A 17,347-nucleotide genomic window follows, 5' to 3' on the forward strand; every position below is an offset into this window, starting at 1 on the left:
GGGGTTTATTTTAGTTCGAGGAGATTAATGGTAGGAATAATTAAAGTACCGAGAAAGGGTCAGACGATGACTTTTCAAAGAAAAGAAATCACGCGGCCCCAGGATCGACGATACCATCTTCTTGGACTCGAGGTTAGCGTCAAAGTGTAACTGTGACATTTTTAAAATGCCAAGGGGTACATTTTTGTTAAATTTATTTAAAAAATCTTTTATTTCACTAACAGGTTAATATATTATTATTTGTGGTTAAATGAGATTGTTATTGCAAATTTGTGTTAATCCTATGAAATTCCTAACCACGGGGGTTGTTTTGAGGGTTTTTGAGAATCCTGTGGAGATCCTTACTGAATTTTACTATTCGTACAGAATCATCTGGAATCCACACAGAGTCGATCCCGACGACTCGAAGCCTTGTGGCGAGGCATGATATGAGTAATGGTGTGTGCCCACGTTACAGGGGTGGATGTAGCAAGTCATGCCCCCAAGACCATAGCCCCGAACAGGCTCCGCCAAGCAGCTGCCCCCGAAGCGCAACCCCCGAGGGATTCTGGCAAGCCGGGCTAACATGGCGGAACACGCACAGCTCCAAATATTGATTCTCTCGTGGGACGGAACAGCGATCTGAATCACAATGAGGAAATACCGGAGTCTGGGTCGCTTCCTGTTTCTTGATATTCCTTGGCTAAGCCGAGCTTGCTATTCTTCTATGAAGCTTATATGTATAATAGTATTGCTATTTTTCTCAAAGATGGCTACTAGTACCGTATCACAGATCAGAGGGATAGTGTGTACATCACGTGAGTCACTGTCATATTTTTTGGTACCGGCATATTTTTATTTTTAATAAAAAAAATTCGATTTCTTTAATTACATTCTTAATCACTCGCATAGATAACGAGTATTAGATACAATTTTTGTACCTGTTGAACGGTGCTTTTATAAAAGGAATTATTTTAATTTTTAGCGTGATCGAAGAAAAGAAGCCCAAAGTATCCATGACTACTAACATACTCGTAAGTCTCAATAGTAGGTAAGGCCCTAATACAACCAACAGGGTTCACTTCAATTTCGAATCCACTTGGAACGCAATTCGTTATGGTACTCCCCCCCCTATACCAAACCGTTCGTATATTATTTTTTCCATCACCCCACCCTTGTCGAATCGAAGCGGAAATTAATACGATATCCAAAATTGCAGCAGTCCCTACCCCTCGTGCTTGTACCCAGGGTTCTTCAACCGCGTCAACCACGTGTCCCGAAAATAGTCCTATATCCGATATAAATAATTGAAATAAAAAATAAAAATAAATTTAATGCCAAACAAAAATTGTCCGATATAAAGAATGTCCGTATAATTGTAAAAAAACTCGAAAAAATCCACATCGACTGAATTGGCTTAATTGGTTTGAAAAACTGTTCAATTTCGAAATTCAAACCACATACCAATCTATGTCGAAAGTGAATCTAACGCGTCAGTAGTCCATATCAATGGAAACAGTGTGCGAAACAATGGCTAAGACAAAGGATTGGCCCGTTCACGTGGCTGCGCATACGCATGGCGGATGCGGCCATGCTGTATCAGCGTCCCCCTAGGAACTTTCGTGTGACCACACATGAGCAGAAAGGCAGGAGGATCCACGAAACGCCCGCGCACGTGGCAGATGTTCCTGTTCCACATCCACGCAGGCGTTCGATATACCCCATTTGAAAAAAAAAGTTCACCGTTCCCAAGGACCATCGACGAAATCGAAGACCTGAAAATTTGTTATTTCTACACATGTTCGATACGTTGCGATACGGCAACTCGGGAGCTCAGAAATTTCATCCGTACAAAGTCAAAGTCATAAGAGCTCAACGCGATTCAGTGAAATGGGTCACAGAAGCGCTTACGCCTACGCGAACTGCAAAACTCCGTGGCAATTGTGATTTCCTGCGGTTTCCTCGGCGACGCTCCGTAAATCCACGTCCTTCGCACGTCCCGGCAGGAAGTCAAAGAAAATCCAAGAGTTGTCGTCGTTCTAGCGTAACTCCCAGGATACAAGGACTATTACGGTGGAAGTATGTTTGGAGCCTTGAAGTTTCTCGATATATCCAAAGACTTTTGGTTAATGCACGTTGATGCCTCTGATGAGTGTTTAATGCCAGGAGCAGATGGAAATATTAATTGGTTCCCTTTGAGCCTCCTATATGTATATAGGACGATGATGGTACGGCGTCTATTTTTCATTCCTTTTTTTTTCCTCAAAGGTTCTTTCCGGTTCGTTCTCTTGGCTTTCGGGCTATTCTCGATTAGTTCTCCAAGCTGAAGATAATATCTGGAGTCTATCGCTGAAGGCGGAGTCTATGAAACTGAACGCCCATTACGATCCTCATATGTATTATGTACGCTGATTTCTTATATTCTTAACTAAGGCTTTTACATAGGAGCAAGAAAGTTTTCCTTTGGAATTTATTATATCGATGGCTACGCCACTGTCCTTTCTCATTTAATATTTTATTAGCTATATATATATACTTTTATATATATATATATACTTTTACATTGGCTCTTTGTGCGAATTCACACTGGGTGGAACACGTCTATTTTTGGAATCGATGCTTACTCTGGTTACCAATGATTTTTCAATTAAAAATTCGGTCGATTGCTTACCATAGATATCGAATATTTTACGATCGATCAGGGATCTCGTCATCGATGACTAATACAGATTTATGGTATCGATCAAACGGTTTGTGAGAAGTTAAATGACGTAAGTCAAAAATCAAGGAAGAATTACGTGAGAATTTTTCATATGCCGTTTGGACTTTATACATCATTAATTCCCGCATTCACTTTCTCACGATAAATAGGAAACATCTAATTCTCAAGAAATTTTAATCGCTCACATGCCATTAAATTACATTGCTTTATACACGAAACCTGGTGACTTTATACGAAATTAAGTAACACTCATAGTGGTTAGTTCAATTTTACTCGTGTAAGTCAGACCTCACTTTACGTACGGGAATAAATTAAATTCTGCTCCGATTGGCGAAACTGCAGCGCCGCGGGAGGTGTCCGAAATCAAATTTGATCCCGCAGGATGGGCAGTAAGTATTTGCAAAGTCTGATTTAACTCAGGATTATCCTTTTCAGTATGGAAAAAAAGCAACGTGGGAATGAGTCAGTAATATTCGGTGAATGGAAATGTTAAGGTGAATTCTATAGGCAGGGTGAAAAATTTCAAATCAAAAAATCACTTTCGAATTTCATCACGATTTTCTAGGCTCAAAAACCGTACTTACAGCCAGATACAATTTAAGCTCGTGTGACACTTGCTTGGTAACACTGACTATTAAAACTGCCGTCTGACTGTGTCAAAAAGGTCTGGTAGCATTGTTCATGGACTTTCGTAAAATCTAAAAAAAAAAAAAAGAAGATCCCGGACAGTTCAAAGACTTTACATTCGTAGTGGGAAACCTAACCCGAAAGGCGAACTCAGTCGCAGCACTTGTAGGCACACCCAAAAGCACCGTGAGACAATGTTATGTTAATTTATTCGTGGATATAAACTTTTTACAAGATCCATGATGTAATCCATCATGCTCTATCAAATTGGTACAAGAGCCTAGTGGTGGTGCTGACATTTTTTTTTCGTATTACCTCATAAAAGCGACTCTTGATTTAACACAGCCCCGAAGAGTACGATGAAAAAAATAATTAAAATATTAATATTCAAATTCAACAACTTTCATATATCCACATAAGACACGTATATATACACCCTATGAAAAATTGGTACCGTGATTCTTTATTTTTCTCTCGGCAATGATAACCACGTATATACAGATCTAGATACACGTACTGCAAGGTAATTTTATCCCTAGACAAAAAGTAACTAGTATCGCAGCGTTCATCCAGTTCTTCGTGCCCCTTTAATTCGCTCATGGCAAAAAGTCAATAGCGACAAAGAACGAGCATCGCGGAATGAAAATAAGCCAAGAAATCGAACGGACAATTATGGCCTATCAAGGTACCTCCTTTCGGACAAGTCTATTGATCCATTAATCAACCGCCATATTGAATAGGTCCGTTCGATCAGCTGAGAGATAACCGCGTAATGAGTCCTGCTCTAGCACGGCCGCAGCCTTACAAAACGTATTTATTATTACGCACAGCATAGCGTAATGCAAGTACCAGGAGACAACAAGATCGCCCTGTGGATCATTGAGATCCTATCAGCTATCTGTCGCAACCTGCGACTGGCGTGGTCTACTGTCTCATGGAAACTGGACCAGTCGACCGGACAATCTGAATGCGATTGCAATTGGATCATTTTTCTTTATTTCTTTTTCTTTCTTGATCCCTAACAAACCGACCGGATCACGGATCACCCTGATGTATCATTCTGTTCCAATAGTAACCAGTCCGAGTGATCTAATCCAAGATCTGTTTTAATCATAGATCATAACTGACACGCGTTAAGCAGTCTCACCCCGTATAATAATAATAAAAAATTACTCATAGATCCATATGCACTGCAACGTCAACTGACCCCCCCCCCTAGCTCTCGTGCCCACGCACCGTGGGAGGGGCTAATTAAAAAGTTAATCAAGCAGCAAATAGAGATAAAAGCTTGGGCTTCATTTAGCTTCACGCAGGTACGATAGTCGTTAGATAGACATCGCCTTTCACGCACGCAAATCGATACGCGCCCGTGTTAAAAGTAATTAAAGAGAAATTTATGAAAAAAAAAAAAAATAATAATAGACTTTCTTTTATTTATTCCCAGCTTTTATATGCATATACGTATTCAGATATGCACTTACGTGTGCCTAACGAACCTCGTGTTTAAAGGGTGTAATATACAGGTAGTACTGTATTTTTGATTTCCTTAAGGAAAAAAAAAAAAGGTCGGAAAGGTGCGAGGGACGTACCTAGGTACCTATGTACGCAAGAGGGTTTCTACGGCGTGACGGGTCCCTCGTCTGGCACCAAAGTAATTAAATGCAGTGGGGAACGAAGCACGAAGGGCAGGGCACCTCGGCAAAGTGCTGCCCAGGAGAAGGGGCCGAGGGCGTTCCTGGAGCCACTCCCCGGCTCGGATCCTCCGGAACTCCAAGCCTGCCTGAAAAGGTTCTACATCCCTAGCCAGACTAGCCCATACATGTATACACTATACCTCGAGCGAACATTTCAATTTTTTGTATCATACGGTAAAAGACAAAATTTTTCAATTTTCACTTTTCGTCATTACACCCAAAAACTCTATTAAACACGTTGCTGAAAAAAAAAAATTCAAAAATTTTGCAAATACAAAATTTTCAAGTGTACACTCCAAACCTAACCCACGATTTGATTCGCTGCCTAGTAGTCACGTTATTTTGAGGATTTAAATAATTTTATTTTAACACTCATCCAACAACGACCTATTTCTCAAGTTCACAGTCGCAGTCTTCGTGAAAGCTTACGATATGCGTATATTGAAACAGCGTATTCGCCCGTGTATATGGTAATTTGTTCGCGAAAGGTGTGGCCAGGTGCAGAGAACGCAGCGGCGTCCCTCGTCGAGGATGTTCGGGGTTTGTCCTTACAAATTGCTGCTTTAATTCGACACGCTTCGTACATAATGAGACGATGGTCGAACGGACAGCTGCAGGTTGCTGGCAACGTATCGTGTTAAGGAGCAGCCCCGTGTAGGTGGGGTACGTCGAAACTTACCGGTTTGCCAGAGCGCATCCGTGCCGGACACATTGGTACGACTTTTAATTAGACTCCGTGTACAATCATATAGCGATTTACATAACCTATATTACATATAATATTTTTAAGATCACTGGAATAGAATAGTAAGTCAATATATATATACACACACACACATATATATATATATATATATATATATACACACCCACATATAAAATCTCTCAAGATACTGATTCTCTTACCGGTTTCCAGGTCGATGGTATAGGGTAAGCCTGCCCATGGATCTTCCTCTGGTACCTCATCATCCTTAGCCTCATCCTGAAAACGACATCCTTTAAGAGAAGGGTTAGAAGGTACGACGTGAGGTGGAAGGATCATCAGGGATTCACAGGAAGACAATCCCAAGGGATGACAGGACGTCCTCAGGGCTTCAGCCATTCTTTAACCAGGACGATCCAAGTCTGCAATAATTCCTAGATCCGATCCCACCACGTGCATGGTAAGTCGACTTCCTTGGACACGTGATTACGCTTATTGTTAGGCCACACGTATGCTCGAATATTGTCATTGTTCGTCCAGCGCCGAGATGACAATACCACCCCGAACGAACGGTAGACAGTGTCGACGCTGGTCCAGGAGGACAGTCATCGGCAATCTCGATTGTTTGAGCCAATTAAAAGAAACCCTCAAGACTCGTGGTCATTCAATATGACGGATACTTATGGTTACAATGCTGGTAACTAGGACGGAACAGGACGAGGGAGAAAATGCTTGAGATTAGGGTGAAAGGAAAGTGTTGACGTAACGACTCTATTGTAGGGTTGGTATGTCTGGACCTTGATTCTTGAATCTATGTAAATGAGCTGTATGCTGTACTATATATATATATATATATTCCTCTATGAAAATAGGATGCTATCATAGGGACGTAGGGGAGAGATTATCATGGTTACGGATTTTATATTATAATAATAATGATACTTTGCACCGAAAGACAATACGAAACCTGGTTGACAGATTCTGCAGCAGCTTGATCCGATCCCGGAGTTATCGAGCATTGTTCATACTTATATGGAGGAAGCGAAGTTATCTCCTACAGAAGGTGTGTGAGGTTACTGAGAGAGAAGCTACAAGCTGGAGAACTGAACCTGACAAAGAGTTCAACCAAGACTGAAAGTTACAATGGCGAAATCAATTGAACGCTATTGACATCGAGGCGTCATAGAGACGTCATAATCAAGGGACCCTTCGTCCATATCCGAAAGGACGTAGCGGAGCCATGGCGGACGTTCAGCCAGAGTCTGGCTTGTATATGGCGGCCGTACACGCTACACTGAAATAAGTTTAATGAAAACAGCATTGTACTCGAACCATTAATCATAGCCAGGTTCTGATAGTGGCCATCCAACCACTACGTTCCTCATAACTCTCTCTCTCTCTCTCTCTCTCTCTTTCGTTCGACTTGAACCTATATGTTCTCTCTTTATCTGCCTGTCCCCTCTACTCTTTACTCTCCGTGATGTATTGTTGTTGCGTGGTGCGCTCTTCGACCTCGTGGGGGTTATGAATATGAAACTCAAACCACCCTCCATCAAACGAAAAGTACCACATGCCAGGAAGGTTGGTACACGTGCGTACGAGAAATATTCGCCATGCGAGGATTACGCGGCTTCGCGGGACAGCGGGGGATTGGCGAGATCGAGGACATTGTAATTTGCGTAGGGGGTTCGTGAGTGAGAAATGGAATTAAAAAAATGACAAAAAAAAAAGAGGGACGAAGGAGATGGAACAATCCGGATAAAAGTAATTATCGAACGTAGGACGAGGAGAGTATAGGCGTCCTATGTGGAGTGAAGTTGGCGTTCACTCTTGCGAGGTGAAAATCTCGAAGGATTCTCGATTAAGTTTATAGTCCTTTCGTGCCTGGCTGACCGTGGGGATTTTTTTCTTTGTCTTGCATTTTTCTTTTTTCTTTTTTTTTTTTTCTTTACGTTGTCCTCCATGCAACAATGGGGGCCCTGTCATCGGCACGGACCTGCATTGCTGGCATAGCTCTCAATTAAGGTTTTGGGCTGTCACGACTTCAGGTCTCGATCGGCTGCAGCAACGGCACTGCTGGCCAACATCACCAACATCGTGAACATCGTCAGGCAGCGGTACTCGAAAGGGACTTTAACCCACCTCAACCTTCTCTCTACCCTGTATAAATATGAAATCAATGCCCCACCGTGAGCAGAACGTGTTCCTCTTCTCTCCTTCGTTCCCCTTTTTTCTTCATCCATACCATTCCCTCGCTCACTAAGCATGGAAAATGGTGCCAGTCACGGTTCCGTGAATCACCACTGGCTTCTTTGGCTCTATTCCACGATCATTCGTCATTATACGAGTACCGACGAACGCAACCTTTACCAACGTATCCGCGAGTCTTTCATCCATGTAAATTCTGGCAGGAAGTGGCAGAGCGCCTGTTCGCCATCGTACCGTAAGATGAGTTACCGAAGTGGCAAGTGCTTTTGGGGTGGCTCGAGGAGCGTAAATAAATTTGCTCGGAGTTCGCGAAATCGAGGGTTGAAATTATTTGGCAGACGGGGAATAGGAATGTAAGGGGATTTTAGGGGTGGCGGAGACGTCCAGGCGGAAATCCAAGCCGAAGGGATACGCATTATGCAAGCGCCATTTTGCTCTCAAAATCTTCCGTCGGGGAGGAAACAATGAGGCAAAAAGGAGAAGCCGCCACCGCCCACTTCAGTTCGTCGGGCGCGTTTTCAATTTCCACAACCATTAATACAACCCACCCCCCTCCCACCGCCCCCTCCGGCTACTACCCTTCCTACTCGACACGATTTCTCCCCACCATTTTGCTCCAATCTCCCTTCGACCGTTCCTCCCTCTTTCGAACTGGTCCATCCCGGGGGCTTCCTGCTCCGCGAGGGATGCTGTACATCTATCATCTTTCACCCGGATTGCCAATCCCTACATTTCATCCCCTTACGACGATGCATCCCGGTCCAAATGAACGCGGCCCATTTTCGATGGTTTTATGAATACATTTTATAGCGCTCGGGTGCCTTGTTTTTTTTCGATCAATCCATCCACTCCTCTCTGTTCCGGATACACTTTACAGACCGACAATCCTTCATCAAGCTGAACGATATTTCGAGTCTCTAGGAGACGTTCTAATGGAGTCTGTCGTGGCTACGGACCAACATCATTTAGCACTGTCTGATGTCAATTGAAAATTTCACATTTTGGATCTCTGAACTCTCTATCCAGCTATTAATTATTTGGCAATCTAGCCCTGGTACGGTTTCGATAGTTTCAAGGATGGGTGGATCAAAATTAGCAGGGATGAATTTTGAAATTTTTCATCAATTTCATATACAGAATATTTCACTACAATTACTAAGTATATGTCAACTGCTGATTATACTTTGATATACGTATGAGTCAGAACTGGTCCAACCCTCTTCATCCCCTATTGGTCATTTCTAAATCTTTGTTCCCTCTGATTCAATCAGTGCACCAATAGCGTATGTCGAAATGGACCATTTCGATATTTTCAGCATAGTTAATTTCATCGACATATTATTTGGGATTTTTCGAATTGGATCAAGCATTATTCAGAGCATCTTGCAAATAAAACGAAGTGTCACTATACTGCACCATCACGATTCTAAATAGTAATCAGAGCCGAATTGGGAAAACACGTAAAAATAAGTGCAGTCGACTGAATCAAAATGGAGGTGGGTTCCGCGCGGCAGAATTTCCCCGGATGCGTTCAGCCAACCTAAAGGCAAAACAGCAGCGAGCAAATTTACGCAGACCGCTATTCGAGATCTTCATTATAAATTGGCCGAGAAAAATGTGAGGAGTATTTTTGAAAATTTTTAAAAATAATTTCAAATCCTCTTTCCATCCATTTTTTTTTGTTCTTTTTTACCGATAAAACAATTCCATACTTTTATAACAATGGCTGTCATTCTCATAAGAAAGAAGTATCCACTTCAGATCTCACGCGTCTTCTAAAATATTTTCTATTTCTTTTTATCTCCTCTCGAGGCATTCGCGATCCCCATTTCGGATCTATCTATCAGCTTTCGTTCTGGACCAAGGGTGTTCCCGGTATTACCGAACGTTCGATGGCGGCGTCTTGGCCATCACAAAGGTAGAACTCGATGGAACAATGCGGGAGGAGGTTCCAAGAGCGAAGAGAAGCAGAGCCAGCGAAATGGAATAACGTGTAAGAAAGAGACAAGAGAACGGAATAGAAAAGAGGAGAGAAGAAACAAGGGAGAGAATCAGAGGAGTCTGATGCCCGACCCGCCCAGAACGTCCGTGCAACGTCATCCTTAGGGACCATCCTGCGTGTGCACCCTTCGACCTATAGCACGATCCCAACTCCCGTACAAATTCAAATGCGAAAATTCAGGCTCCCTGAATCATCAAAGACGCTTCTGAATTTTTATCCTCATCACGTCGATGAGCTCGAGATCATCCAAACAGCGTTAACTCTCGACACGAGGCCAGCCTATTGGCTCGTGGAATAACTGCGGGTACAGCATTGTGAGGATCAGAAACAAGATTCCAGATCGGTACAGGAAGATCAACTAAAGATTTTATCTCAGCTAGCGACCTAGTGCAACCTGGTCAGGCTCGTGCCTAATCTTCTTGATACCCTGTGTACGGCTCCCAAGGATTTTACCGGATCAATGTCTTGGCCTCAGTGTCTTGGGGGATCCTGATCATCGATAGAACATGTTCCGATTGTCAGTGACAATGCTGCGCCATGTGTGTCGCACGTAGATAAACTTTGAAGAATGTCAATACCCTTAGATACGTTATATACAATTTATGGAAAATATTCGGGATGATCTCTTTGGATTGTTACGTGTCCAGAAGGAAGGATCGTCCACCTCTTTATATACATACGGAATGTCGGATCGTGAGATCCTGAAGAGATAACCACCCCGAGGGCCAAATTCCACGTTACCCAATCGGGTAACGTTACCTTTATTTGATAGCCTGACTGTATGATATTGATCTATCACGGACACGGATCATTTATCCTCTGGATGCCTCGCGTGGATCTTTGTATATCGATAAATAAAGATCTTGCCACTTTTCACAATAACTATTTATACGGTTTAAATATTCGATTAAGGAGTTAATAGAAAAAAAATGTCTAATGGAAAATTTATAAGCGGCTACCATTCGAGTTTACGGTCATGAACAAGTATTTATATTTTTTTTTTATTGTCACGTGAAATTCAAAAATTCAATAACCGATTGCTAGAAAGTAGCAACAACCTACTGAGAATATAGCTAGACAGCTAATCGGCATGTGGTTAATTGCAGTAACAGTATCTACAACTTCTGCGTATCTTGCACATGGCGCATGCGTATACTTATCTGACAGGAATCTCTATTTCATATATGTATATACTTCACCTTATCCCCATCCTTTTTCGAAGCTGCTTGAAGGGCCTTGAGCTTTTCTATATTATCATCTTCTGGCTCCTCTGCGATTTCCCCGGCATCCTTCTCGTTCGGGGCAGCAGGCTGAGCCAAAGTAAATCCAAGATCCACATCCTGCTTCCATAGTACCTCGATCAAATCCATATCCTGTGAAAAATAATTTTTTTTCTTTAGAGAGATAAAAATTCAAATTAAATCTATCGGACATTCGTGACAGGTATTGGATCCTTATCTATTTGAGTAGTGGAATATACCAGAATGAGTACTTCTATTATTGGATATGGTAACGAGTTCAATTAACCGTTATGCGAATAGTCATTAATTATCGTTAAGTTATCAATACGTAAAGTATATAATATCGGTAGGTAATGCGAAGATAATTAATCTCATAGTAAGAGCGTCGATAACGAGTTATTGAAATAGAAGGAAATTTTTTTTCGAAATTTCCAAAAGAATCATTAGACAATTTTCATAAAAATTTTTTTAAAGATTTTAAAATGATCCCCACCACTCGCTACAGGAGGTACCCTGCGACGTCTCCAGCGGCTGCACTTTACAGTTGGATAGCCTGTTTTAATTACAGGCCAAAGTTAATTCGAGTGCCAATTAGTACACGAGTACGGGCCAAGACGATCGACAGGAAGTGTCTCTGGTCATCCGTGCGTTTCCGCTATCTTAAAGAAATTGTCCTGCGACACGCTTTCAGCTTTTTCGTAGTCTAATTTGCACAGTGGCCTGCGACTGATTGCCGTGATCGACTCGGTCATTTGAAATACAAACAAGCGATTCTTAAGATTACGACGAAAAGAAAAAAACATGAAAAAGACAAAGTAATATCTACCGATAGAACTTCTAACGACTTCTCGGCTGATGATCGCGGACTTTCATTTTCATGACTTTACGAACATCTTTGAATTTGCATTCTCATCAAGACAGACGTTCTACTTGACACAGGATATTCATTCGATTACCAGTATCGTACAGACGACCTGCAGTTGTCATCTAAATGGTACTGGTACTGTCGAAAATAGCGTTGAGCGATGATAGCGCACGCATGTTGACGGTTTTCAATAAGACAGTACAGATATATATTGTTCACGTATAAAAGTGCATGCAAAGGACCCAGAGTTATATGGATCTTGAAATAGATGCTGGTAATGAAAATATAAGAAAAGAAGAGAAATAAAAAAATAAGTAAAAGGGATAAAATTATCCACAGAAAGAGCCAATCCCGTGACAGAGCACAACCGATGGGCAGCTGGCTCGTGCGGCATGTCGGTGCTTTTAATTCATCCAATTTGTTCTGTTCGTTCCCAGCCTCGTTAACCAATCTACGAATTTTCCTCGCCAATCTAATAGCAGGAACGTCTTTGTGAAAGTATAGCAGTAACTACGCCCAGTTTTTAATCGTGATGTCAAACCGAGTATGGACGAGCGATGTAAATACAATTGTAATAGAATCCAGGTTTACACAAGGGATACAATGGGTGATCGATATAATGATTTTTCATGGGAACAATTTAGTGCGGGTGTGACTCTACCTAATTCTATCTAAAACCACGTCCGAAATGTCTAACGGAGCAGTGTAAAGTACGCACTCGTAGAACGAGCAGATAATTGAATGAGGAAGTGATTAAAATGGCTCATTCTAACCACGTGGACAGGCGTAACGACTCGATCTACCTACTTAAGATATCCAACGGTGTCTTCGTTGTTCGGCGGAACTACATTTTTCTTTTTTTTTTTTCTAACTCGAGGTTTTCAAAAAAATCTTTCGATTTCACTCGCTCGATCGAACATTGACGATCGACGGCTAACACAGGCTGATCCGGAGATACGTCTCGCGTCGCTGACATTGTCGCGGAGCGTCTCCGGAAATTACGGAACCGCGTCCGAGATTTCTGACTAAACGTTTTTACAGGACTAAACAGACTAGTAAAGAAATTCCGGATAAAAAGGAAAAGATGAAAAACATCGATTGATAAATGTCGATAACAGTTAAGTTTTCGTAATATTTATGAAAATTTTACACAGCTCCGGTACGGAGTTCGTAAAGATTAAAAAAAAATTTTTTGACAGAAAAAAGAGAATCGTGAAAATTTTTATTATACAAATGACAACTGTAACAAAAAGAGTTGCTCAAGTATTTTGAAATACATATATATGTACATATTACTAGAGGTATTTTGACTCGTGTCATTTGGTCCAATTCTCATTGTAAAATTCTTTTGTCAATTTATCCATCTGGAAGCATTCCGTCAAATAATAAGACCGATTATCGGTTCTTATAAAACATCCACGAAGCGATGTCGCGATTGCATTCATTGCTTGATTACACCTGGGTGTGGCGAAAGCAATCATTACCAGACTTTCATCGGTTATTGTTTCCAGTATCGGTAAGTACGATCGAGCAGTCTTGAGATTCATGAAATGAACCATAAACCATAAGCGTCACATAGAATACCAACAATAAAGGATTTTCGATCGTTATACCCTGGAATCAGTAAGGACAGTCAAATTATTGATAAATAGACCAATGGACGAGAATTGCATAAGTCCCTCCTCCCTCTCTGGCACATATAAACCCAATACCCAAATATAACGCATATACGGGGAGTATCTAACGTGTAATTTAATATGTCGATTTTATGTGGGTGTGCTAGTACCACGATGTCGGCCATGTTGGAGTCTTCACAGCGGGATACCCGCCGCGCCCACACTACTCTGCTGCCCTGCTGCTCTTTCGGCCATTTGGTTAGCCCACGTTACTATATTTCATATATGAAGTATGGCAAGAGTCATATATATATATTAAACGCGAAATATAGGTGTTTCTAAAAAACAGCAATCTCATCTAAGATATTAAGTGTGAAGGCGGTTAATTGAAAAGTCTCATGAAAATGCTTGGATATCGGTGCTACATTGAGTTCACGCGATCGAGGGGCCAACTTCTTACGACTAACGATATAAAAGAGTCACCTGAATCTGGACGCTGCGACTGAACTACACCTATATACTTAGTACACGACATAGACACGTATCTTAAAACGGATCACTTTATTTGGAAATCGTGGTGAACTGCTGGAGAGGCCAGGCTGATCACAAAGGAGTCACGTATCTGCGGATCAGCAATTACGCACAGTTCATAATGGCCGATGAGTTTATCTGGCATCTTGGTGTCTCCGTGTCAAGTCCTGATATCGCTGAACGCGTACAACGTGTCCGAAGATAAAAGTTACCAGAAGTATATATGAATTGGGTTATAACGAGAATCCATGGCTGCCGAACAAATCGGTTTCTTTAGGTCCAAGAAACCTAGCGTTGACTCCAGGAAGACGTGAACCGGGATATACCGGGTATGAGTACCGTACTGATCAAAAGCCATGAATATTCACGTAGCACGCTAAAGAGAGATCGCAGTACGGCTAGGACGATAAAGAAGTGAATGAGAAGCGACAGAGAGAAAAAGTAGAAATTTCTAGTTGTACACGAAACGTGAGCACTGTCACTGGAAAATTCGTGCCGCATTGACAGATGTCTGTGCATAAGAATCTACATGTACCGTTTTAATCGGGACGTTCTTTACTGGCAAAACATTAGCAGCGCGACCAATAGAATTCGTTCCTCATGCCCACTGCACCTGTTTCAATTTGCATTTTTCTTCTTCAATCTTCCACGATCCAACCCATCATTCCGTAACGTTCAGAAGTGCCTTGTCTCGATTCGAATGACAAAGTCCAGACAACAATCAATTACGTTCACCAAATTTTTTGTGCGTATATTATATCACAGTATTCCTTGAAAAATCCAGTAACGGATCCTCAGTCGCTCTTGTATTTCTATTAGAAAAATTTGAATGAGCATCAGCCCGTATCTGTGTAGAGACTCCGGTGGTGATTGTCGTAGATGAGTTTTGTTAGCCAGGACGATCGGTTAGGCTTCACGAGGAAATCGTACGTACTCCTTCTGGATGGACGTCTAATTCGACCCGGTCGACTTCAACCTGGACGACTTCAGGATGACGCAACGGTTCCCTACTAACTGGCCGTGGCGGACTGTTTACATCATGGATCATTCAGCGTGCGTGCACTCAATGGATTCAGTACGGGCTTTTTGCCGACGGTTACGACCTGCGAGGACCGTGGCTCCGACGTTGCCTTGCGCCTCCACTCGTCAGCGGATGACACTTTTCGTATTTTACTTGGCGCCCCTATTGACGGGTCAAGTGCGCGAGCTTCGTCTTGACGTGCTGATAAAAGGTCTCTGTTCTAACGAGCTTGTACAATATAAGGTATAGGTAGAAGATGAAGAAGACAAAGAGTGAATAAAGGTGCATTAGCCACAGTGATGTGTATATATATATTTACAGGAACAATGACTTGGAATAAACGTTCATGAAGAAATTCATAATAAATATTCATAATTTTGTGCTGCTCCTAAGAGCACAGCGGGAACTCGTGGACTTGGCTTAACGATACGTTTCGAGCCGTTTCTAGTAAGATAGAAAATAATTTGTTCCATTGACAATTCCCCTTGGCCAAGCGCTCCGGGCGGCCTCCTATAGATTACGTGTAAGTTTAATAATTGTATCTGAAAGATATTTAGTATTATCGGTCGCTATTTCGTGAAAGTGTCCTCGTACGGTGCTCGAATGGCAGGAAAGAAAATGGACTCGTGGCTGTGAACTAGGTCGACATCGATCCGACTACCGAAGCAATATCAAAGAACTGGAGGGTCTAGGCATTCATCATCGCGTTACGTAAACTCTTTCTCTGCGATCGCGCGGGTGTCCGATATGTTCAGCAGGAAGTGGTACTGCTGCTCGTTTTACCATGAAGCCTCGTACACGCGTCTATGAACAGCGGAAGAATGATTTCAGTAGTGCAGTAGGTACTTTCGGTTAAGATCTTATTAAGGTAGTTAAGAGGCGTCCACCAGTGCTACATTATAGTGGCGCGAGCTCGAATTCAACGAGCGACGCGACGTTTGCTCGTTTTAGGAACGCAGAAACAGAAACGTCTTAGCGGACTCTGTCTACTTTTGGGCATCGTGAGCTAATTTTTTTTTTTCATCAAAACTATTTCTCCATGTCTGTTTCGAAAATTGATTTTTTTTGCCTCTTATATAATCTTTCGAATTCAATATTTTATCCATTCATTATTACTCTTAAGACGTACACCTCGATCTTTGTCCATATTGATTAGATATACTGGGTGTACTTACAATAGGTTCTTTAGTCGTTTGAATTTCTTCGTGATACCACTCCATAGTTAAACTGTGATGCAAATCGGAAAGGATCCGTTCCGACTTTTTAGAGATTGGTAATAACGTCATAGCGTTGTTACCCGTGAGATTTCGAAAGCAATTGTAATCCATCCATAAAGACGGACACTGGCTTTGTCTGAGTAACCTGTTCTAGGATTCTCACGGCGCTCTTCCACATTTCTTAAGACGGCGCTAGGATTAAAAGAAAGTTAGAAAATCCTAAGTAATCGAGTCGACGTAGCAAAACAGTCTAAATTGGTTCGCTGCTGACACGAGAAATTGAATAAGCAAATTTTACGATCAGGTAGCAAAGGAGACACATGTCGAGTACCAAAGTGACGATTTTTGCCAAAGGACCTACGTATCAGTGGGAATATGAAAGATTGAAAAGTCTTTTCTAGAGGGTGAAAAGTAAATACAAGGCTGAAAATCTATACTGTTGTACGGTTGGCTGTACTGCGGAAGCCACATTCCCGTGAGAGAAGGGCTTCACCGTAACCAAGTAGTAATCCTTACAAATTGGCTGGTAATCTTGTTACGGAATAATGGCCAGGGTCCACATTTCTAGGGGTAAACATCCCTCGATCGTGTCCCGGGCCCAAAGCGACGGAGCTAACGTAAGTAACCCTATAGGTACTTTATGCCAGTAGTACCTGTGACGGTTTTCGACATGTACCTGACTTTTAAGCTTCAATAATGCGCCTAATGACTGAACTACCGTTAGGTTGGCAGTCAAGCATTATTCCTGATCTTCACGCCAACCCTTTATGCCTGATCACAGCGCACCGACAGCTTAGTACGTTTTTACCGCACATTTGAAAAAGGTACGGTCACTGGTCGAATCGACCTCAAGTTTCAACTTCCTTGTGACAGTGCGTAAAACCACTTCCGTTTTTTTTTTTTTTTTTTTTTTTTTTTTTT

At 41.9% G+C, this 17,347-nt stretch overlaps 1 protein-coding gene across 7 annotated transcripts in view; it reads right to left on the reverse strand.

Moving 5' to 3' along the window:
- Positions 1-17,347, reverse strand: part of LOC107263030 (segmentation protein cap'n'collar) — a 96,623-nt gene that overhangs the window by 49,043 nt on the left and 30,233 nt on the right. For all 7 annotated transcript variants that reach the window (XM_015729816.2, XM_015729817.1, XM_025080392.1 and 4 more), the window contains exons 2-3: positions 11,135-11,308; positions 5,929-6,004 (exon numbers count right to left, since the gene is read on the reverse strand). In XM_015729816.2, coding sequence (XP_015585302.1) covers positions 5,929-6,004; positions 11,135-11,308 — 250 coding nt within the window. The remainder of the gene's footprint in view (positions 1-5,928; positions 6,005-11,134; positions 11,309-17,347) is intronic.

Source organism: Cephus cinctus, unplaced genomic scaffold (assembly GCF_000341935.2).
Source record: "Cephus cinctus unplaced genomic scaffold, Ccin1 Ccin1_scaffold0132, whole genome shotgun sequence".
Taxonomy (NCBI): domain Eukaryota; kingdom Metazoa; phylum Arthropoda; class Insecta; order Hymenoptera; family Cephidae; genus Cephus; species Cephus cinctus.